At 43.5% G+C, this 24,767-nt stretch overlaps 1 protein-coding gene across 23 annotated transcripts; it reads right to left on the bottom strand.

Annotated features, from left to right (window-relative positions):
* Nucleotides 1-2,310: 2,310 nt before the first annotated feature.
* TPM1 (tropomyosin 1) lies at nt 2,311-22,925 on the bottom strand. Of its 23 annotated transcripts, none has more exons than XM_074156713.1 (10): nt 22,497-22,610; nt 21,717-21,842; nt 21,412-21,537; nt 15,016-15,149; nt 13,685-13,802; nt 13,117-13,187; nt 12,222-12,297; nt 11,602-11,664; nt 11,273-11,342; nt 2,311-3,336 (listed from the first exon to the last, which is right to left on the bottom strand). In XM_074156713.1, exons 1-10 carry the CDS (start codon nt 22,608-22,610, stop codon nt 3,254-3,256), a joined length of 981 nt encoding a protein of 326 aa, XP_074012814.1. In that variant the 3' UTR covers nt 2,311-3,253. The 23 variants fall into 23 exon arrangements, 22 of the variants coding, with proteins under 22 accessions (XP_074012814.1, XP_074012820.1, XP_074012821.1 ...); XM_074156717.1 differs by lacking the exons at nt 12,222-12,297; nt 21,717-21,842 and adding exons at nt 9,912-9,990; nt 12,795-12,870 and having other exon boundaries at nt 3,318-3,336; nt 22,497-22,789; XM_074156718.1 differs by lacking the exons at nt 2,311-3,336; nt 21,717-21,842 and adding exons at nt 3,671-8,440; nt 9,912-9,990 and having other exon boundaries at nt 22,497-22,925.
* Between the last annotated feature and the right edge of the window lie 1,842 nt (nt 22,926-24,767).

The raw sequence follows: 24,767 nt of genomic DNA, 5'->3' as shown, positions 1-24,767 counted from the left end.
ACGCCTGTGAGTGTCCTGATGGAAGGAAAGGCACAGCCTGCAGCATGCCTTGCATCTTATTAGACATCAGAGAAATCCCATGAGGGAGCAAGAGACAACACAAATGTCTCAGTATCTGTTAAAAAAAAAAAAAAAAAAGCAAGATTACAACCAACCACAAGACATGAACCTGCAAGAAGGCAGGTTTTGCCAGTTCTGGTGCTTAATGAACTACTCATTTCACTGAGAGAGGACAACTCACAAAACAACCAAGACAATTACACAGCACGGCCGCACAATAATGCAGTATTTCAAACTGCCAAATGTGCTTTTGCATTGAAGAAAAGGCTGAGTAGCTCTCCAAACCAAGATACACATCTTGAGGAACACTGAATGATGCAGGGTTCTGTGATCTCAGAAATTTTTAGAGTTAACATTTTGGGAGAAGTAGCTGCAAAAGGGAGAAATTCCCATTTGTTTGGAATGGGCTTAAATCAAAAGCCCAATTTTTACAAGCCAATACTTTCTAGTTTCACTGAGTTTTGTCTGATTAGGCACTGCATGCAAAAAATCCATAATGGGTAGTGGCTTATGATATATGGTAGAAACAGATTTTCCTGCTACAGCAAATACATCCATATGCCTATTTATGTGTCTGTTGCTAGTCAGAAAAAAAAAAGCCACTTGATGTGAAAAAAAGGTCAGAAATAAAAGCTGCTTGATTCACCATTGTGTTCACCGCTCCCTTCAGCTCTCCTTGGAACTGGAAAGGTTTTATTTACCTAACATGAAGCTTTATGGATTCATCTGTAACAGTGCACTTTGGGGAAGCCTATTCTACAAACAGATTTTTTTCAGATTCATTCTTATCTCCTTGCTTGCACATACTTGCCCTATTAATGGTGACATGATCTCATTAAGAGACATTAAAACCACAGCCTTCTCCTCACCCTTACACATAATAAGAGGTGAATTCAGATTCCTCAAACCACAAAGCAGTTTGTGGCCTCCTGGAAAGCAAGCAGTTTTAAGCAGCAAAGGGTCTGACCTCACTCAGACACAGACCAAGGGGCCACAAAAGCAATCCAGCAGAGCAGGCAGCACCCTCAGCTGTGCAAGACTCACAGCCAAGTGCCAGGAACTCCCCTGTTGTGCTCCCAGCACAGCCCCTGACTCTCTGGGTGGCTTTGGGCCCTACCCTAAAAACTACCCCCCAGCACAGCACTTCCTACTGGAAGCAGCCCTACGGACTCCTCCAGCAGCACTCAAAGCCACGAGAGCGTGGAGGCTTGAAATCTTAGAATGCGATTACCCAACATTTCACCCTTGTGCTAAGGAAGGAGAAAGAGATTAGAAGAACTTACCTGTGCACAACTGTTTTTTGGAGCTTTAGACTGTCGGCCTCCAGTACAAGCTTAAGGCACTGTAGGAGCCTTGCAACATGTATTTTGCTTCCCAAAAACACTTAAAGGGAAACATGAAGCCAGGGATCTCATCCTTTCTGTTCAGGATGAGTTGGTAACAGCCAATGAACTATGCAAAAGCTTGTAACATTGTTAAGTTCTCCCCTTTACAACACTATCAAAAAAAGCCAAGGACTCACACCAGTACATCTTCCCTCTCCAACTCCCATTTAACCTGAAAGTATTGTGTGTTACTTTACCCTTTGATCACTACACCAGCTGCTGAGAAAGTCACTTGCTTTCAGTTACTTGCTAAGGGTCCGCTAATGGAGATTCTTTGATGATCTGGAAGATTATCTATACCTGTCTCCTACTGTGCTCCTTGCTGCTAGAAGAATGGACAGCATCAACTTTCAGCAATATACTACAGAAAAAGAAGGAATATTAATTATTTTTGAAGTTCTGAAGTTGCTCATTGACAGACCTCATAATTCAAATAAAGATAGTTACACGTGTAGAAATTAGCAACCACTAGTGAAAAGTTGGGTGAAAGGCTCTCATGAACTTGACACATCATTTTAGAAAGTTTATCACTGTATCAAAGTAAATTAACACATCTTAACAGGCAAGATATACAAATACATGGTAGTGTTTCAAAAAGCATGGCCTTGTTTCCTACAGAGTTCCGCAACGATCTTACTGACAACAGTTTTGGTCAACAACGCATAACTTTGGGAAGCTCTATCACCCATTCGGGGCCAGTTGCATCCTGCACCCATTTGGGAAAACAATCAACTGATGAGGACAGGTTCCTGCAATATGGCACTCAAAGGGCCCCTCTTAGCAGCTGTGGAGCCACATCAGTCCAAACCACTGCATTTTTATACATCAGCCTAAGAGCACAGAAGAGACTGAAAGCCAATGTGTTAAGTGTATCCCAATGAGAGACACGGCACACGTGTATATTTTACACAACGATACACAGAAAGCCAATGTGATGAAATACAAATCACAGGAGAGCAAAATTTAAAAAATGTCCTAAAATGTGCATTTTATTCCATATCATTATACAATGTTTACATACAGGTATACTTTTAAAACTGCTCAAAGAAGGTGTGAAAAAAGTGAGGCGAATATCAGTTTATAAATTCCTCCCCCTCCCCCAAATCCACACAAATAAAATAAATTTTAAAACAATCTTTTCCAAATTTATGTTTTCTCCTGAATTTATTGAATCTTTCATTTCAACATGAAAAATACAATTGAATGAAGTGAAATGCTGACCTACACTTCTGTATTGAGTTGCAAGAAGACAATTTAAAACCTTCAGAAGCCTTCACCTTTCTGTTGCTTACATACTTTCATTTTATTGAAATAGACAGAAAGTCCAAATCCTCACAGATCAAAAAAAACCTGATAAAAATAAATTACTGAGCTGGATAACTCCTGACTTGTCTGATATCAAACAAAAGACTTCAGTAGAACCTTTTGTTCAGAATAGCACCATTTTCACCTGATCTCTCTTGAACGTGAATTGTTCTTCTTGTTAAAAATTGTAGTTGGCACTTGAGGTGGGACACTTTCTGCCACTGCCAGGATTCTTCAAAAGACTAAGCGTGCTGAATTGCTGAACTCTCTACAAAGTGTAGGCAACATTTTTGTTGGGAAATGGCACATTTAAACCATAATGTAATGTAGCTTAACCCGCATATGGCTTGCCCATTTTGGTGTTTCCCTGACCCCTGCCTGATAATTTAGCAGATGTTCTTGTGACTGTGGTGAAACTAAAATAAAGACATGTTTATGGGGTTTCACGGCAAGCAGGTGTAAAAATAATAAAACGAATAATGTGGTTGCTGCTAAGAAGGTTTTCACATGTTGTTTAACTCCAGTAAAGTTTGATCCAGCATCTGATGCATACTAAGGTTTTCTTCTTTAGCATGCGCCACTTTCTCTGTTGTGGAATTAGAAAATTAAAACATGAATAGCAGTTCTTTGGAGGCACTGATTCTCAGAACATGAAGGCATGCAATCATCATTTCTATTGGAGGGTTTAGAAAGTTAAGAAATGTGCATGCTCATAAATACCGATGTCCCCAGACAACACAACTAGACAGAATTCCAAATTAATAAAACAAATGTCAAGTAATGCAAATTTAGAACTGTTTACAGCTGCATTTGTTAAGAAAATGCACTGCCAACAGAGACACAATTATTGCATGTTCTGGAAGCTGTTTGCTTATAGGAATGTGGGATGGTGAACAGCTTTTTTTTTTTTTTTTTTTTTTAAAGTAAAGCGATAAGGAAAATAATTAAGTTCTTTGCAGAACCATGCTTTAAGTTTCACGTAAATCAGAACTTGCAAAGAACAAGAAATTTAAAATTAATCTCTTCTTCAGTGTCGTGACCTTTAAGAAATTTATTTCTTCTAGAAAATAAATAAAATTGAAGTTAGTAGCTTTATGTTGCATGCACACTTTTATAGGACAGTCATTTAACACACTTATTTGATACAATAAATGAGCACAATGTTCTAGAGCTGCATCCTACAGAATCCCGTAATAGTAACTTCGTACTAATGCAAGCGTACCTTTAAACTGACCGGATATTTTCAGATGGAGCTCCCATTCCTAGTTGTTTTGGTTTTTTCATTTTTTTTTTTTTTTTTAAAGTCAAATACAAGTCCTATTCATAGTAATGCAAAATTATTGCATTAAAGTCTCCAGATAAACAAAACAGCTGTAAGTATCCTTTATGTTGGTTTTGAAATACAGAAACATGAATCCTCGTGGACATTTTTCTCTTGTCCACGTTCTACTGAATACCTCAGGGCCAATTCATGATGTCAGGTAAACTGAGTGTTTCTCTACTAGGCAGGCTGTTACTTTTTGGATACTTTTAGCTAAATGCTGTAGCTGTTCACCGAAGTGGAAAGGAGCTACTGCACAGCCAGAGCTCCCTGCTCCTCCAAAGCAGGTGTTCATACAGATAATGAAAAGCCTCATCTGGAAGAAGCATTTTCATATTTTTCCAACAGACACCAAGAATTTAATCCACTAGTTTACTACATAGCCAACAGCCTGAAAAAAGATAAATTTCTAGGTTTCTTGCTTATTTCTACATTTACTGATTAATTCTCACGGAAATTTGGAAGAAGCGTTTTTTAAACAAGTTAACAATATAGTCACACTAAAGTTTAATCCTCATTCAATGCCAGCTTTAGTTCATTAGTTAGACGACTGTTTTGCTCAAGTTGCTGGTAGAGTTGGTCTGTACAGGCAGCAAGCAGGTTAGAAGGGAAAAAAAGAGGCAGAATGAAGACAGATTAGACAGAGAAAACAGTTAAGTAAGAGTTAATAAAGAAACTGGTCACACCACAGACAGTTCAGTAACATACAGAGAAACATTTTACCTTTGTTTCTAGAACTCTAGTAATTAAGTAGCTACTCCAAGGAACGGCTATTATAACCTATGAAGAACTGGCTAAGGCTCCTGCTGTGGGGAAGAGCTGTGAGATGGTAAGTGGGAACAGAAATGGAAGAACTGCAGCTATATTCCCAGAACCACCAAGTCCTACTTTAATCTTTATGTACAGCGTGTGGAAGATTTGTTTTGTGAGTGCTGCTTTTCTTTGTAAACTACTTAAAATGAGGTGGAACCTCATCTGTCAGTGGAGGCAACTGTACCACAACCAGGGTAAGTAATGGCAAGAGAGACCCTGACAGCCAACTACCACCACTCTGACTCAGCCCGTACTCCTTCCCTGGGGAACCTGACTGCTGAAATAGTATTTTTGGTAGGGAAACATACTTCTGTTACTGGTGTCAACACACTTTGGCACTTTAAATTGTCCAGTTGTACTTCCTAAGAAAACAAACCCACACATTTGGTGAAAATGAAATGGAAGCATGAAAACCTGTGTTGCTCAAACACAGCAAACAGAGAGGACGGACGGTTCACGGTCAAAGGGAACAGCCACAGCTGCCTTACGACAGTGCCTTTAGTGAGAGTTGTTCTGCAGAGTGAAAGAACATTCCATGATGGTTTTTGACTGTCCTGTTTGCTCAAAACGGTCCATATTCTTCTCAATAGGCAAGATTCAAACTGCACTCCTGACCTCTTGATCCCAGGGTACTTCCCTACAGGAAATGACTGTTTCTGATTCTTTTCCACAAGCTTCCTAACAGCTTTCACAGAAATCCTCTTCCCCTGCAGGCTCTGGACACAGCAATGGCAAAGCTGTGCAGTCAGCTGGGCTGCAGGACATACTTGTGCAGCGAGTGGCTCCTCACAGCTTCCTCCCCAGCCCAAACTCCACCAGCCAGCTCAATAAAACCAGGGCACATTTCAGAGCTCTGATCCCACACCTGTAACAACTGGGTCTTGCCTCTCTTAATCAGGATAATGTCACATATACGCAGAAAAAACATCAAAATCTCAAAGTAACTAAAATTTCAATTCTTTTTTTTGTTTGCTTCATTTTGTATTTAGTTGTTATTCAAACATGACAATGCAATTTGAACTAAGAACTTGATGCTTACCTTCATCACAGAAAACTCCTCTTTAATTGAAGCAGAGATTTACAGTATTTCTCAACATCCAAAATGAGACTAAAACCTCATGTAAAGCACAGAAATAATTTCCTGAGTGTACAGTAGCCCTTGATTACCCGTGGGCAGCCTGTCTAGGTTGTGATTTACCACAGAGGCAGAGCCAAGGGCTGGTGCTGCAGGCAGCCACCTTCGGCCAAGCGGGGAGTTGAAGCTCTGGTGCAGAGCCAGGGAGGCTGGGCCCAGCACAGCAGGGCGCCCAGGGCAAATGAGGCAGAGTCAGCCCCACACTCCTGTCAACAAGACTCATGTACATGACTAACTACACATGGCCACACAACACAATGCACAGGTCAGGTCCAGCGGTGACAAGAGGGCTGAAACATGCTGCTGTGAGAAACCACAACAGCTCCGTGGTCTCAAGATCAGCGCAGCAGGGCCAGCTAGGAATTCTGTATCCAGCTATTTGGGTATCTGCATTGCATTGCCCATTTCCAGTACTCTGTCCAGCAATACATCACCCTACAGTGCAGAGAGCCAATTATGTTTGGAAGAAAAGGGAGGATTTAAATACTGATGCTCAAGGTTACTGTGTTAAAAATTACTAAGTTCCTACATTGGATTTTGCTTTTTTACTTCTCCTAAGAAACAACAGTATTGCAAGGAACTGAGGGGAAAAACAATACTGCTGACACAATAAACCAAAACACAAAATAGATTAAGGGGTTAGAGTTGCTGTAGCATAAGTTACTCTGGCTCAGCTGGCAAGTGACAGTTGATTACGTTCCCTGTAACTCTTCCATTTGTGAAGTTAACCTCGTTAGAGTGAGTCATTTTGCTAATGCTCATGCCATCATATTTGGTTACCCTTCACACTAAACATTTTACTATTCAGTTGCAATACACAGAGTGTACAAACCCACTTACTGTACCTCAATTGATGAATAGTAAGTTACTGAACTTTATTATCTGGACTCTGTGACTGCTGATACTTTTCCTGTACTTGGGCTTCTCCCCATAGCCTGTAACATTAGGACATGTGTCATTGGATAAAAAACTGGCAGGAGACAAATGGCAGGGAGGAAGACAATGCATCCATTTGCAAGGCCTATTTGGAAAACAGGTTTTGGAGAATGGAGGAAATCTAGCCTAAACTGCTCTGCTGAATAATCTTGAACAAGAAAGTCACATTTACATTATTCTACAAGCTAAAAACTAGAACTCAGCTACACTATGATAAGTTTATTTAGCTGTGGTGACTTAGGAACTGTAGCAATATATACAGTGACAGGCATAATCAGAAATCAATCCAGTTTAAACTGATTCACTTCAATGTGAACTGGAAAATAACTTCTTTCATTGTGAAGAAAATGAAGTTAAAATAACACAATGAACTCTCTAGTTGCAAATAACAATACAAAAAAGCAAGATGTCAGTATTTAATGCTTCGTCCTTAATTAGGCACTGCCAAATCAACCAAAAACCAACATTCAGGCTTTCAAACCTGAAATCTGTATCTTCCACTTTGCAGCACAATGATTTCATTATTAGTGTAATGATGAGAGTTTTCCTACTCCAGTTCTGAAACATTTCTCATGAGTCCACAATTCAAACTCACAAGTCTGAGTTAAGCACAGGAGTGGAAAGCTACTGAAACCTCCCTGCGTCCAATCCTGTCATGCTGCTCAAGAGAAGTATATTGTTAAAAAAAAACCCAAAAGTTAGCAAGCAACATCTTTGCTGAGTAATCAAGGTGTGAAATAGGGGAAAACTTTTTTGCAAGACATTTAAAGGACTATGTTTGGGTGAAAACAAGAATTTAAAGTTTTTAATATTGCCCCTTTAAATCTGTCTCAAATATTTAACAAACACATTTACATAAAGACAGGAAGTCTTCAGCATCAAGCTAGGAGAAAATTTCAGACTTTAAAGTGAAAGATCTGGTATCAAAGACTTGACTGCACTCTCAGCTGTGCTCCCATGACAAAGTGGAAGTAGATTTTGGCTCAACAATAACAACTGAAAAAATTCTCATTACATCTATTAGTCATTTTATTTGCATCAGATTTTGAAAAGACTAAGATCACAACTGGTCAGTTTTGACCTCAAAATACCAAAAGTAGTATTCTCATCCCATAGACTGCTATCACTGGCTTTGCATTGTCAACATTTAGGCAAAAGTGTTAGCAGAAAAAAATGAAAAAAAAATTTAAAATCCCTATGGCAAAACCAGCAATTTTTATTAATAACTGAAAGAGTTATTTAAATAAATAAAAGGCAAGGGAATAACAAAAGGGATACAGCTGGGATGTTTATTTTACATTGAGAGATGTAGAGTTTCTGTACAGCAGAGAACAAATAGAGCATGTTCTGAGACAGGTGCTAGAGGAAGAGAGTCAACTAAGCTAGAAGACAGGACAATGAACCCATGAAACATCCAAAGCTTGGAAAGATGTTTTATCCAACCCGATGAAGATGTCTTTGGAGAAGTGAAGCAAAGAAAATTATCTGCATGAAAAGAAAAAGTGAGATAAGGAAGGAAATAAAGGTGCAGTAAAGAGTTCCAGAAAAGCAGCAACAGCCCAGCGAAGTCCAGCATGCCAAGAGGACTACTAAAGAAACACCACACCATGCTGGGACTGGAATGCTACAATAATGTCATCATGTACCAGTACAGTACATTTTAAAGTCTGTTTTCCATTTAGAAATATCCCGAACTGAAGAACTACTGTAATCTCTGTACACAGAGGAGGAAAAGAGAAAACCATTTGCTTGATAAGCCACAGAGCAAAAGCATATTTTGGGGGTGGGTGGGTGAATTAAAAAAAAAAAAAAAAAAAAAAAATCAAAGGATACAAAGCAGACAACATTAGACCCCTACTAAAAAGTTGGGAGGGAGAGGAAGGGAAGTAATGAACAGATATAGGAATAAAAAAAGCAAAGAAAAAACATTTAAAATATGGGTGCAAGCAAAATACATTCCAAGCTCTGAGCAAAGCCTATGCCTTGCTGAAGGCATGCTTGCTTCCTAAAAGAAATGCTGCGACTAAACATCGCACCTCACAAGCACTTGAGAGCCACAACTCTCCCTCTTTCCCATGTCAACCGTAGAGGGTTCATGCAAGTGGAACAGTATGAGCATGGGAAGGTGGGTTTAGCGTAGCTGACCTCTGTTCTGAGTTTTAGGTTGGCGGAAGAAGAGTCAGTTTGTATGAAATACTGCATGGACTATTCACACCTCACAATTAATCACTCTCCCGCTTTCCTCTCAGAAAACTCTATTTTTCTTCTTATGACTAAAGTTGATATTACCATATTTTGGTATATGCAAATTAACTTACTACTACCGTCCACAAAATACGGAGAAGCAACCTACAACTCAACTGTCACTTTTAATGGGTTTAAATTAGAAAGTATTTTAAGTCAATTTCTACACTTGTAATTTAGAGTTAACAGCTGAAATTCTCAGAGCAGTTAAGGAAATTTAGATAGACACTTTCCACCATCATTAATAGAGAATACAGCTACATCTACATTTCTTTGAAACTTTTGTAGGAACTTTGTCAGAGAAAAACTGCGACAGCAGAATACACTCTGAATGCAACACGTACTGAGGCAATTTTCTGGTAAACTGAACACAATGAGCTTGGTAGACACTACTTGAACAGAGGTGAACTGAAAGTATAAATGCAGAGCTACAAAGGGGAACCACAAGACATAAGGATTGCAGATACAGAATGAAAGAGTAAACACGAGCTTATTAGGCAGCTTACAAAATCACCATGAGTATTTACCAGGCTAGGCACAACACTCACCCACACTCTGCCACGGTAAAGAAATTGTTCATGGTATTTTGTACACCTAGTCTCGCTAAAGGAATGCGTCTCCCACTACAGAGGGAGTATAAATTTCACAAGGCCGGAACTGCGCAAATGAGGGCAGGGAAGCAGGTGCAGGCACAAGCTGGGAAGACATTTACATGGAAGTCATATCGTTGAGAGCGTGGTCCAGCTCCTCACTGATGGCTTTGTACTTCAGTTTCTGAGCATAGAGCTCATCTAACATTCCCCCAAGGGAAGGCAGAGGTGTGCAAAGAAATGGAGCGTGATCGCGGGATGGAAGGTGAAGGTGGTGGCATGGGATACCATCCAGAAGCCGGAGGAAAGGGGAAGAGCGCACAGAAAGAGGTGTTCCAACAGACAAAACAAAACAAAAATTACAAAATTAGAGAGAATAAAAAAAAAAAAAAATCAACAGTGAATAGTTTTATGTGACAAGTTCATTAACTGCACTGCCAGTGGGGCAACACGTGATACAGAGAAAACAAAGGAAAGGAATTGTATAAGGGAAGCAAAATCCATGTTTCGCTGCCCTAGGTTTTCATTTTAACGCACAGTAGAAGGGCACACAGGAGCTAAGGAGAAAAGATCCAAAAATGGGGCTCAAGGAGGAGGCTATCATTTATTTTCTACTACTTTTTTTAAAACTCTCTGGTTTGTGTGATGTCATAAACTGTCTCTCACAGAGATCCCTGTTCCTTCTAAACACTTATCTTTCTTCTGTTTCCTTCCTGAGCCAGTGACCATAAATTTTCAGCAGCTACCTAGATATTTCACACCCTTTATGCAGAAGTCAGCCTGCTATGCCGCGCAATCAAGCTTCTTAAAATCCTAGGCTTAGAGTAACCCATCTAAACTCCATATAATTCTTAATTACAAACACTACTAATTATTTTCTCCAGAGGAAGAAGGCACATTCTACTATTCTACTGCAGTTCTGAAAGATTTATTTAAACCTCAAAACAAACTCTCTGAAGTTAAACAAGCTATCCTTCTGGTTATGTATACAATCCATTAGCTTTACTGAAAAACGGCAACTGGTCTATATCACAAAACGCCTGCCTTGACCCAGACTTATCACAGTCATAAACGAGGTTAGCCTGCTACATTCCTAATTATTACAAACATAACACAGCCCTTCATCAGCTTGTTAGTAAGACAGTAATAATACTTACCATCTAACCATTTACCCTATACATTTATATACCTCCAAGTAGAAGAATATAAAGCAAATAAATGAAAGGAGTCTTCAGAACAGAAGAGAAAAAGGAACAAGCAAGAGCAAAACATTGTTCACTCGAAGCATTTAAGTTGTCAATACACTTCAATTGAAAAACATTTTGCCTGTTTTACTTTTCAGGCAGACCCATTTATATAAGCAGGACAAGTTAGGTGAGCAGAACTGTGTACTAGAAAACTAGAAAACTCAACACAAAAGGAGAATAATTAAAAAAAAAATATCTGTATTTCTATAATAAGTGAGAAAAACAAAATCCCATACCTTCTAGGTCATCAATGCTCTTCTCCAGCTTGGTTACTGACCTCTCAGCAAATTCAGCACGGGTCTCAGCCTGAAATCAAGACAAATACAGACTAGTTTAGGAAACACACACATAGTACTTACGAACAAAAGAGCAACAATTCAAATGAGGAAAAAAGTACAACGAGAGGAGGCAAATAATAAGGTGATACTAATTTTTAGGAGAGACATTTAACACTTAAGCATCTCCAAAATGACATATTCATCCTTAAAGCATCAAAGTAGTATTTATATTAAAAGAATCAAAGTTGCATTGGAAGATCTGTTGTAAAGAACAGCTCTAATTTTACCTCCTTCAGTTTGTCAGTCAGGACTTTAATCTCCTCTTCATATTTGTCTTCTTTCTGTGAGTACTGTAATTAGAGGGAGGATCACTGATATTAGACCAGGTATTCTATATATACAAAAAACCACCACATTCGAGACTCTCTTCTAATAAAGTAACTGAATACAGGAAATTAATATGGGTATAACTAAATTAATTCCACTTACCAGACTGTGGTAATACAGAGTTTATTACAAGAGCCAAACTTCCCTTGAGTTATATACCAGTGCTATATGGCGGGAACTTTAAGTAGAAATTAGTACTACAGTTTTAAAGAGGAGTGCAATTTGGAGAAATTTAACGTTAGCACACAAGTGCCATTTTGAGGGACATTCTATAAATAAGATTTAATCTTGTCAGACTACTTCACAGAACATGTGGTCAAGTATTACTGACCTATTCAGAACTAGAAGGAATGCCGGGTTCCGATAAGAGCCAAATACAAATTGAGTACTAAGTCCAAATGCTTCTACTGACAATGGCCTTGCTGAAATGCTGCAAAGTGACCCGCGTATAACGAAAACCCCACAGGCCAATCCAGATGACAAGGTAAGGGACACATTCTCACACGAGTCTCTAGCCTACCTTCTCAGCCTGAGCCTCCAGCGACTTCAGGTTGTTGGTCACAGTTTTCAACTCCTCTTCAAGCTCAGCACATTTGCTGTTATTTCGGAAGGAAGGCAGGAAAGGGGCGGATGGAAGATTCAGTCAAGCAAAAGAAACAGGAGAAAATAGGGGGAAAAGATAGAGAAAAATGAAAAAAAAAATTACAGAGCAAAAGAACAGCCTCAAAAGCAGCTGAATCCATCACAGATTGAAAGCAACTCTTTATGATGCCAAATTCCATTTCAAGTGTACATTAAGATGATGATGAGACAGAAATTATCTACAGCCCTTGGCTTACACAGAAATATTGACATAGCCTTTACATGTGAGACAGTTCAGCTTCCTTTTGGCTGCACAAGAGATCAGTTTTAAAGGTAAAAATGAACAAACAAACAAAAAAAAGAGACCAAAGAAAACCACCAAAGCAAGATGCAAAGGGAGTAAAGAGCGTAGTGAGGACTTAGTTGTTACTACTGAGTGAGCTAACCAGCTATGGAAGCTGAAAGACTTGGGTTGCGGTTAAACCTCAAAACTGTTTATTAGTATCAGTACCTTATCCTCTGCAGCCATTAATGCTTTCAAGGTTTGATCCATTATTCTTAACTGTTCTTCCAGCTGTCGGACTTGGCTGTTAGTGAACACATGAAATGCACAAAAGCCATTCACAAAATCAGTGTGCAGGTACAGCATGCAGTGACAAAACACACGCGCACACACATATGAACACATTTACTTTGGCGTTGACTATTTATTTCAACAATTAAATGAGCAAAACGTAGCTTTGAGCTGAACACACAGTGTAGTGCCAATGTCTCATGCTGTTACAGTGGTCTTGTAGCACCTCACACACATTTTGGGACAGCTCAACACTTACCTTTCTGATAGTTCAGCACGTTCCTCAGCACGCTCCAGGTCACTCTCAATGATCACAAGCTTGCGAGCCACCTACAAGAAAAAGCAGTCAGGGATATTAAGCTGTAGCCCACATCACCTGTTTCTAGAAAGTAAAAAGCAGGGAGTTGGGCCTCTTTCCATTTTTTGGTCAACACATGAGATTTGATTACGTGACATGTTCATTATTCATTTCAGTCTTTGTTATCTGCCATTTTTCAAGACCTCTCTTTCATTCACCAAAAGGCAACTGAAACATAATTTTCTCCCTAAGAGACCAGGGAATACTCTCAACCATTTTAGCGCAAAGATCTGAGCACAGATCTCTTGCCACTTTGTCCCCTTAGGTATCCAGGCGTGCCCATTTTCCCTTCCACAGCTGCGAAGAGTCATGCATGTGGTATTTTGAACTTAAGAGGGGAAAAAAAGAAAAAAAAAAAAAAAAAAAAAGAACTACAGGTACAGCTTCTAAAGGGCTTTAGAAAGGGCTAAAGCTCACACAGGGCTTCTAAAAGGCTTTAGAAAGATATGACCTGCACTCAGTAACTGACCTCTTCATACTTGCGGTCAGCCTCTTCAGCAATGTGCTTCGCTTCTTTAAGCTGGATCTCTTGAATTTCCATCTTCTCTTCATCCTTCTGGGCTCTATTTTCAATGACCTTCATTCCTCTGAAAAACGTGAAAAACAGGAAACGCAAGATTCAGGGCTTGCCAGTTTATCTCCAGCTCTACTACTACTGGAGTGCAACTTTCAGGCAGGTGTATCAAGGTGAATGAAGTCTGTCAGATACTTGATTCTTCACATCATAGATCTAGCCCTGTGCATTCACACTTCAGAAGTTTAAAGGAAAGCAGCACATCTTAGGAAGAAACAAAATTGAATTTGTTTAGCTCTTACCACAGTTAAGCTACATTATTCCTTTTCGTTTTAAATTGAAGGAAAACTGATCTTATAGACAGGTAAATAAAGGGTCTTGCTTCTAAAGACATCTGTGCTTTTACACTCACGGTGAAACAGCATGGAAGAGCCCCTACAGGACTGACAGGCATTACGTTTATGGGCCAAACAAATTCCTCTGAGTTTTGCCATGTCAGAGCCCTAGAGCACTGAAGCTCTCTGTGCTCTGCATAAGCAAAATTTAACTCCTTCAAAACAGGAAACATTGTGTATTCCTCCTTCCATACATGTTTGACTCAAATTCTCTTAACTATTTCACAACGAACAATGAATCATTAGTGAGGTAGAAACACACATGCAGAATATGTGGGATTCTTTCCCAATAAAAGGTTACTATCACAGATATAAAATATAATTTGTAGAAGTAAGAGAGATGATCTTCCAAAGTCACAAATCTTGAGTTCCTAACTTACATGAAGTACTTCTGGAAATTCCAACCTAAATCTGAATGAATAATCATGCTCTCTTCTCCTTTGCTCATCTCCACATACCAGTCTCGCTAACAGAAGAACCAAAGCCTCTTCCAGCACTTTGCTATTCTACAGGTGAGATTTTCTACTCACAGTGAAATCAAAAAAATCACTCGACAGCACAAGAGTACACGTTACCCTGAAAAAGCTGTCATCCAAATAGAGAAGTCTGGGCTGGGCCAAGCGATTTTCCCAGGATGTGGCAGGATACATCAAAAGCCCTACCCAACTTAAATCTTATCTTTACAACAGAGACACAAAAAAGAATTCAAGCCCACACATTTTGGACATCCCTACACACAAGCTGCAACCACAGTCCATGTAGGCAAAGGAAGAGTGAATTACACATGTTCAGAGACATAGGAGTGGTTTAATTTATTTCCCTAACCCACACCCTAGCAATTACCATCTTTGTCATAAGGGTAACGATCCAGTCAAGAGTGGCCCCACCCACCTTTCACTCTCATCTGCAGCCTTCTCGGCCTCCTCCAGCTTCTGCAGGGCAGTAGCCAAGCGCTCCTGAGCCCGATCCAACTCTTCCTCAACCAGCTGGATGCGTCTGTTCAGAGAAGCTACTTCGCTCTCAGCCTAAGCACAGGAAGAACAGAAATTAATTCATAAGGCAGCATAAATCACCTCTTGTGAAAGAGTATCCTACATACCTGCTAGTGCCATCTAACAGCACTTCAGTAATTTCTGACTTCATCCACTAAAAAGCCCGTATACAGAGATGTACATGCCCTCATTGAATTGTAAGGTTATTGCTTAATGGAGGAAAAAGTGATTAATGCTTCCTTTAAATGAAGCACATTAAAGACTGTACAATTTGTACTACAAAGAACTGCAATGGAAGAATTATGCATCGTTCTTCAAATATTTTCTGTTATTGTATTTGCAGACATTAACCAATTATAGTCTCCCCCCCATTTTTATCAAATCAACACAAACTAATTACCCAATTCTTCTATGATATCCCAAATCCTTTATTTACCATCTTTTGCCACATTTTGATAAGAATTATTTCAATGTTTCCTTGAGTTCCTCAAGAAAAGTTCAGCACAAACATGCAAAAATACACCTAGATCAGCATTTACAATGAGACAGCTGACACAGAGAGAGCATAAGAATATTTAAGAAATGCCCAAATACCCACAAGTTTTGTTTACAGGCAAGCTATGCAAGAGCCGGCAAAGAAGGCACCAGCAGAGGCTACATCTTGGAAGGACCCTGGTAAAGGGAACAATCACTTAAAAACATCTCATTTTTTTTTTTCCCCATACTGCCATCCTCAAACTTCCTCCAGATTTGCCTCTCTTGCCTTACCTGTTCATTTAATCTTCTGTATAACACTTGCAACTCATCCGCCTTTTAACATTACAAGCTTTTACTCCTGACATTCTCAAACCTACACTTGCCTAAGTTACAGATTAAGTTCTATAACAGCTTTCTCCTAGTAACCTCATTATTAAACTTCATTTCATTCAAAAGGATATTAAGCACAAAATATATATAGAAAGGTCATTATTCTAAAAAGTTAATTACTTCCAAGAGCAACAGTTACTCTTAATTAGCACTGAAAACGATCTTGCTCTATATGAGGAAGTACACATCTGAATTTCCTATGATGTGTAGTTGCGGGGCAGGGGAATGCAACCTTTTATCAAAAGTAGATACCAAAAGTATCAGTTTGGTAGTTTTTCTTTAATTAAAAATTTAAGGAACTGTTATTCGTTGCTTTTACTAAACAGAGGCAGCTGGATACAGTTGGCCACAGCTAAAATTTTGTCGTACAGAACACAAGAATAACTTACACACCAGACAAATAAAGCAACCTTTGATATAACAGTAACATTGCCCCTCTAGAATGGTTGAACGTAACACATAACAGGGAAGCAAATATATATTTGAACATTAATGAGCATTGGCAGTCAACATAGAGAACCAGGAGTAGAAGAGACTTCATCCTTAGAGATCCACATTAAGCCAAATAAAAAGGTCTTTAGCTCTGTAATCAAGCAGCAGTGCGCCAAACCCGTATTTTCAAACTTCTGGCTTTAAACAGTAAGAATTTGAACATTCTAATTTGAGAAAGAAAACAACTTTTTCATAAATGTTACCCTTGGGAAATCTGTAATGTTACAAGTTAATTATTATCATGTCAAGACTCCTCATCGTGATAAGAGCATACAATATGCTTAGAAAACACAGGGTGACTAAAGTTCAAGTTTTTACTTCCTGCTCCAGTAACTCAATAAGGGTTTACCAACCAGCCTTATATGGCCCAAGTTACTCTTCTGCGGAGCAGGACTTCTCTCCTTATATGGTAAGGAAGGAAAAAAACCCCAGTGACACTAAGGGGCACTCCCACAGCTCACAGACAAACATAACCTTCTGCGTTTTTGCCATAGCACTTATACACCACATATTTTCGCAATGAGCGATGACATGGATAAGTTACCACTGGGTGTTAATTATTACTGTTGTAAGAGAGATTCTGGTTTCCAGAAGAAGGAAGAAAAATGCATTCTGAAAATGGGATTACCGACAGCCCCCTTGAGATGCGCGAACTCAAAACAGAAGAGATTCTTTTTTAAGGCAATGGCTGCCAGTCACAGTCTCGAAACTTTTAACAATCTGGTTTAACAATCAAAAGCTGTAAGCTGTGATATGTTTTGGCCACAGGTTTAGCTTTTTCATTGTTTGCGTATCTGTACCTTGCACAGGAAGAAAAAAAAACCAAACCAACCCAGAACAACCCTAGCTGGTCACATGCTATACATGTAAGGCACTGCACTAAGGGAAGGGTCAGATTCACACCTCAGCTTGCTTGCTGCAACGTTCTCAAAGCCTCCCTTCCTCAACCATGCAGAAACACAGCTGCCACAATAAAAAAAAAAATCCATACACAGCTAGCATTATAGAAGACGTACAGCTCTACATGGGCCTGTGAGTTCAGTTTTCTGCCTTTATTCACCACAGCACTGACCCCTTCAAACACAAAATTAAATAACATGTAAATGTACTCTGCAGAATTCCACATCATCCGCATAAACCAACTCCAAGGAAGCGACAAACATCAACCTTTGGAATCCTAAGCCTTATAGCAATTTGGCTGAGCTTCACCAGCAAACTGCAATCACTCCTCCAGAGCTATTCCTTCTGCCACAAAAACTAATAGCAAAGCTTCCCATTTTAATGGAAATCCCTTGATATGTTGTTTAGAACAACATACTTTACTGAAAGCAGGAAAATCAGTGTCCTGTACTCCACAGAGCTTAGAAAACGAGTACAGGTTTTTTTAAAGACAGAAACCCTTATGAAACAAGTTAATGACTGTGCCATGATCCCTCACTGAATCAAATGGATATGTGAAGTGATTTGCAAGAATGCAGTAGTTACACAAGCTTGAAGAGCCATATTTTGCCCCTTGGGAAGATCACCTGCAAGTTATCAGAAGGCTCTTCCTTTGAACTTGCTGCTCAGACTGTGCAGAAAGCCCTATATTATAAGGAAATCCAATAATCATTTTTTTCTATTGTAATAAACTACATGAATAAGAATTTTGTCCTTTTACTTCACTTTTACCCAACCACTGAAGACACTAAAACCACCGCAAGGGACACTGTACATTTTATAGCAGGAAACATTAAGTTACAGCTGCTAGAATTCCCCAAGGTCAGTGGCAAGGCAAACAACAGCCCCATTGGTTTTTTTTTCTGTAACTGCCACCCATACCTACATTTCTCTCCTACGTCAGTCTGTGCTGCTCACACCTGACTCTGTCTCTGCCTAAAACTGTGCCTACTGTTCCTTTCCCATCTTAGCTACGGAGTTTTGACAAGCTAAACATACTACAGATGTATAGTGACATATGATCATGTTGCCATGGTGTTATCAGGTACTAAGGGTAAGTACTCAGACGTGGACATCTCGGGTTCAGTCCCAAGAACATAACCTCTCAACAGTAGCATACTGACTTCCCACAGTTGAACTGGTTTGGATGGGAGAAGCAGACCACTGGTACTTGGAAAAAAAAAAAAAAAAAGATAACAAAATCATAAAAGCTTGCTCAGAACCTAATGCAAAGCATCCAATCGCAAACACCTCGCCTAAGTTCAACCTCATTCCAGCTCAGCGTCTTGCTGTTGCACAGCAGACCTAGTGTGGTCTACTTACGCAAGGCAGCTCCATCTGCCTCACGCACCGCCGAGGTTACCGAGCCGGAGCGCAGCACTGCAGGCCCAGACCGCAGTGACCCACTCTTCACCTGCGGCCCGGGCCTGCCCGCCGGGAACGGCGGCCTCCGCCCGCAGCGCGGGGAAGGAGCCGCCGCGGCAGGCAGGTAACCATAATGTCGGAGACGGCGGCCAAGGGAGCACCCACCCGACCCGCGGCGGGGGAGCGACGAGAGTCACCCGCGCCCCGGCACCCAGGCCCGGCCTCCCCTCCCGCTCCCACCGGGCCGCGCCCCCCGAACTGAACCGGGCCGAACCGAGCGGGCGGCCCCTACCTCCTCCCGCAGAGCCCGCTCCTGGTCCACCTCCCGCTGCAGCCGGCCCGCCCGCTCCTCGGCGGCGTCCGCCTGCTCCTGCAGGCTCCGGATTTTCCTCCGCACGGCCTCCAGCGAGCTCATCGCCGCCATACCCGCGTCTCCACCGGCCTGCGCCGCCTCTCTCCGCCCGCCCCAGCCCCGGAAGTCCCCCCCGCGCCGCAAGGCACCGCGCACCGGGGCGGGGCTGCCGGCACCGAGCTGGGAGCGGCGGGGCGCACCGCCGGGGCGGGCAGGGAGGCAGGCCGCGGGGAGAGGCCGGTCCCGGCCGGGAGAGGGCTCTGCGGCGGGGCCGGACCGGACCGGGCCGGGCCGGGCCGGGCCGGGCCGCGAGGACCAGGGGCGGCGGCCGCGGCCAGGTGGGCACACGCTGGGGCGGCAGCGCCCCCTGGCGGCGCAGAGCGCGCGGGCCGCGCCGGGGCCGGGACCCGCCTTCCCCCCGAAACCGCGCCAGAACCAGCGTTATAAAGCGACACCGAGCAACCCGCCGCTGCTGCCCCCTCCCAGGTGAGGTAGCTCCGGGGCTCGGCCCGGCTTTTGGGAAGGTTTGGTTTCCTCATCCCCTCGTGTCAGGAGGGGCCACGCCGGCTCTCCCTCCTCTGCTCCTGTCTTCTTTCTAGGGCTTGGAACTATCCAAACTCGTAGGGCAAACACTGGGTCAACTGCAATGCCCCAAAGATACTCCACATCCCCCCAGATAGGGACATCCTTAAAATGTCAGACATATTCCATGCACACCATTAAGTACAGCGTTTACCTCGATGAAAACAAGCCAGACACTTGCCTACCCCGCGCCTGAGGGTTGACTGCCAATACAATTGCCCTCAACTAGCTTCCAAATGCTGTTTTCCAGCAAAGGAAAATGGCACTGGGATTGGTTGGGAAGATTATTCTTTTCAAAAAGGGAATCTAGTAGCATTTCTCCTGCCTTTATCCTCGGCGAGCTATTTCCAAATACTCTGCATACTTTTCCTTATAAGGAATATCTCCCCTGGATCTATATGCGGTTCCTTTGAACAAGTCAAATAAACGTCCTGCTAGGAAGCTGCCTCTCATCCACGCAGCCATGCACAGAAGACGACAGACATCTGATCCACATTATACACAAAACCCCTCTCTCCCGTTCCTGCACACGCTTATGTTCGTTACGTTCTTCAGTTCTCTTTCAAAGCTATACAACTTAATTACCCTGCTGAAGTTAAACCTCTTCTATCCTTTGTTCATTTTAGAAGCGAAATGAGATAAAAGCATTTTGTTTTTCATGCAAAGTTGGTTTTTGTAACATTTCCCTTTCTAAAATACTCCCCCAAAATACTTTGCTTGCTTCATCTGTGGCAACTCCTCTTTTTATTATGGCTTTGAGGTTAATTTTTAAAGCTGAGTTATAGGAAAAGGACGGTTATCGCTTTGGAAATACTGTGGTTTCACCTAATCCTGTAATTCGGGCCTGAGATTTACTCAGAGAGAATTGGATCGCACAGCAGCAGCCACAGAGACCTGGACCTTAACTGCAGAGACAGTAACCTCACAGGGTTCCGTGCAGGCAATACATTAAACACGTCGGGGGCAGACAGGTGGGTGGGATGAGGGCCTGGGAGAGGCACAAGCTCTTACATTATTACCATATAAAGTGCTGAGCTATATATATCTCCCAGCTTGCTCCCAGGATCCCTGGCCTCTGAACTGCAAACCTAGCAAGTATCATCTTCCGGACAATTTTCTCTCACGCAAGACTGAACTTTTCTTTGACAAGTGAGACAGTTACAGTGATTTCCAGGGAAAAAAAAAAAAAAAGCACCCAAGAGAGGATCTTTTACCTCAGGGACCAGTGGGTGAGGCAAACTAATATCTATCAGGAATTCTAACGCGTGAGAGCCTAGAAACAGCTCTCGAAGACAGAACTAGCAGCCCTTGCTCTTCTAGATTTCCCTCTCCCAGATCTACTTGCCACTAACTCTCGATTCTGCCTCACTATCAAGATAGTCTTGTTCGAGCCTGAGCAGTTTTCCCCATCACCCAAACGGAAAATCCATTCTTTTTTCACTTTCACACCTCGACCGGCAAGTACACATGAAAAGCACGTGTCAAGTGAGCAAAACCCAATCAAATGCCTCTGACAGTGTGCAAACCTCATGCAAAGAGGCAGTGCTGCGTTTCCCACCTCCCTGCCCAGGAGGTGCCTGGACTCTGCCCCCAGCAAAGCTTTGGAGAGCTGTTTGGTAGGAGTCCTGGCTGTCCTGTGCAGAGGGAGCGTGTGGTTTCTGTTCTGGGGTGGTGGTGAAAGGGATGGGGGTAACTTACATCTGTGGCCTTTTTGTCAGCCAGTTCCAACTTTTCCTGTGCATCTTTAAGGGACTCGGAGTATTTGTCCAGCTCATCCTCAGTGCCCTTCAGCTTCTTTTGTAGAGCCACCAGCTCGTCCTCCAGCTGTGATACGGGTGGAAAGTGGTGGAGAGGGGAGGGCGGGCAGGAAAAGGTGCAGCAGGCAACGTGATCGTGCAAAGGGAGAAGTGCGAGTGCAGAAGAGACAGAAAAGGACAGACGGACAGAGAGAGAGAGAAGGAGAGACAGTTAGATTCTCTTTGCTTGTGGCAAGGGCACGATACCTTGGCAGCATTCTCCTCTGCGGAGAGGAGGCTGTCCTCAGACTTGTGTAGCTCTTCCAGCACTTGGTCCCTTGCATCCTCGGTCACATGCAATTGCTTTTCCAATTGCACAATGTCATCCTCTAACTAGGTGCACAAGAGGAAATACAATGCACAAATATGTTTCTCCCTGGGCTTAGAAAAGTGTGAAATTAATTTTTAAATTCCTCTCCCTTCCTCCCTCCTCCTTCAGGACCTCCCAGAAACGTGCAACCAATGTGCTCCCCTCCCCCAAATGAATAAAGCCCCAGGTGTAAAGAAGGGGGGGGTTGGAGAAGACCAGGAAAATGGGATGCACGTCTGGAAGCAGGGTGAGGGGTACAGCTGGAATTGGACAAGTCTGCTGGATGGTTCTGGATGGGACAAACACAGCTTTAAGTCTCCTTTGCCAAATCTCAGCATGTCTGTCCATTGCCAACCAGGTGCTCGAGGCAGCCTCTCCCAGCCGTGCCCCGATGACAAAGGCACAGAAGCCATGCGGCCGTCCCAGGGCCCCGCTCCCCAGCTGGGGTACTGGGGGCGGAGGGAACGACCTCCTGCTGGGCTCCCGTGAACCTCCAGCCAGGGGCTGCCAGGGTGAAGCTCTTCCTTAGGAAAAGTTCAACCGGTTCTGGGGGGGGGATGAGAAGGGGTGGGAATACAACAAGGTACGGGGTGGGGTGAAACAAAAAATAGAGAAAGGGGATTCGTCTGGAAAGACTTGCGCCCCGGCGCTGGCCGCGCCGGGCCCTCGGTGCAGACCTGCTTGCTTCTCTCCTCCGCTGCCTTCTTGTCCGCTTCGGCTTGCTCAGCTCTGTCCAAGGCGTTCTCCTTGTCCAGCTTCAGCATCTGCATCTTCTTCTTGATGGCATCCATGGCGGCGGTGGGCTAGGGCGCGTCCCCGCGCGAACTGCACCCGAAAGCAAAACTTGAAAAGCTGCGGGACAACCCCGAGTCCGAGATCCAGCCGCGGCCCCCGAGGGAGCAGCGCGGAGCGGCGCGGAGCTGCCGGGCGGCGGGGCCGATCGGTGCGGGACGGGGCGCCGGCGGAGTGCAAGCGGCGGGCAGGGAGCGCCTCACAGATATGTACTTTCCCAGGGGGCTGACTGCATTCCTCAAGACATCCAATACTTTTTTGGAAAGGACTTTTTTTTTTTTTCCCCTCCCTCCCTCCCTTCTCCGTTCGTCCCTACCCCTTTCCCTCTCTCACTCGGCTTTTTTCGGAGGCTCAGCGCTCCCATTCGCTGCCGCCTGCCATTTGACCGTAGATATGACTATATATGGGATGCGATGGGCGAGGTAAGGCGGGGGAGCAATTTGTTCCCATTTCCAAATAGGCTGGACGGGACGTTTCGCTGCTACTCCTGGGAAGGAAAAAAAAAAAAAAAAGAAAAAAGAAAAAAAAAAACCAGCAAGCAGGAGCCCGGGGAGCAGAGGAGACGGGCAGGCAGGCTGCTCGGGGCGGGCGGGCGTCCCGGCGACACCAGCCCGGTGCCGGAGCCCTCCCCACCCCTGGAAATCCATCTGTTTTAAAGCAGGAGAGTGGCGGACCCCCACGGCCGCGCTAGGCGGCAGAGGAATACGCGGGGCTGCGGGGCCGGGGGCGGCTGGAGAGGTAGTAAGGGGTTAACTGCATGCACGTACGGAATGAATGCGTTTTAAGACCTTCCCCCGGCAGCCAGAGGCCGGGGAGAGTAGGAGGGGGCATCTCTACCGAACAGTCAGGCAGGGCAAGTGCGGGCGGCGTGGTGCCGGGCCGGCCCGTACAGCGCCGAGCGCGAAGACCAGACTTGGCGGCGAGGCCTCGGCCGGGCGGGCGGGGCTGGGCTTCCGGCGGGACCCACACCGAGGGGGCAGGGGACCATCGAGGGCACCGCAGGGCTCTCCGCTCCTCCCCAGTCCGTGCTGGGGCAGAGCAGAGCTGCCAGCGGCAGCCAATGGTTCCCAGGTCTACCCCTCTCCTCTGCTGTACCTCGCCGGGCCTTCTGCATCTGCAGGGAGACGCGCAAGGGGTGCAAACACTGAACTGAAAAGAAAAGGCAGAGGAGAGTTACAACGCCCCTCAACTGTGACAGTGGTGGGTTGGCTTGGCCCTCCTGAGGTAGCCAGAGCTACAAGAGATAGAGCCCAGGAGAAGCTAGGACAGAGAAACTGGCTGGAGAGTCAGCTTGCACCCTCCACCCGCAACACCAGAGAGAAAAAGGCAGCAGAGACAATTAACAAAATAACATATAATTAAGTGGAGACCTATTTTTGCTTCTGGTGGGTCTCTCACAGTCTCATCAGCACAACGAGCAAGCCACAACACGCTCTGTCCCCACGACGCACGCTCCCTTGTACAGTGCAGAAAGTGGACGGACGTGCACGAGCCCCACAGAGTTTGGGTTGCACAAAGAGAAAATTAAGCAGCCTCTTTGTCTGCACTCAGTACTTGCAGCAGAAAATTCTTCCCCGGTGCTGTCATTGGAGCAGCTGAACTGATGATACTTTGCAGCAGGAGGGAATGTCCTACGGTCTCCGGCCCACTCTACTTGCCAGGGCAATGAGGGCTGGATTTGCAAAGCGGGCCTTGGAGAGCTTAAACGAGCTGCACCATGAAGGTTCCACAAGATAGCAAAGCCCCCTCCCCAGGGTTTAGACCAACACTCATCTTCCCCTGCTCCTGAGAAAGGCCACGCTCTGAATTCAGCTATGAACAATACAGGGTTCAGAGAGGCTCGCAGCTGGGCGCAGGGACCACTGGCAAAGTAGAAGCTTTCCTTATGCTTGCTTAAAGAAAAGATGATTTCTCACTGCATTGGTTTAATAACTAAGCTCCTATGACAATAACAGTAAAATAATAGTAATGATAGTAAAAATTATGAAGTAAAATGTTCCTAGAAGGTGAAATTCTCTTCACTATACAGACAATATTGTTCATTCACCCCTATTTATCAGTTCCAATAAAACACTATTTAAACCCATTAAAATGACTAGATGATCCGAAAGGTCCCTTCCAACCTATGCGATTCTATGAAATATAAACAGCACTGC

The sequence above is a fragment of the Numenius arquata genome, chromosome 11, assembly GCF_964106895.1.
Source record: "Numenius arquata chromosome 11, bNumArq3.hap1.1, whole genome shotgun sequence".
Taxonomy (NCBI): Eukaryota; Metazoa; Chordata; class Aves; order Charadriiformes; family Scolopacidae; genus Numenius; species Numenius arquata.
The sequence above is the reverse complement of the archived record's forward strand: the minus strand, read 5'-3'. Positions and strand labels throughout refer to the sequence as shown.

Bases quoted from the DNA above. Each gene is read 5' to 3' on its own strand.
- TPM1 (XM_074156713.1), bottom strand. From the start codon at position 22,610: ATGGATGCCATCAAGAAGAAGATGCAGATGCTGAAGCTGGACAAGGAG. The intron at 13,803-15,015 runs GTGGGTGGGGCC...CACGTTTTTCAG, and splicing joins GCTGCAGATGAGAGTGAAAG to AGGAATGAAGGTCATTGAAA. The intron at 3,337-11,272 runs GTATGGGATTTT...ATTCCACAACAG, and splicing joins GAGCATTGATGACCTAGAAG to AGAAAGTGGCGCATGCTAAA.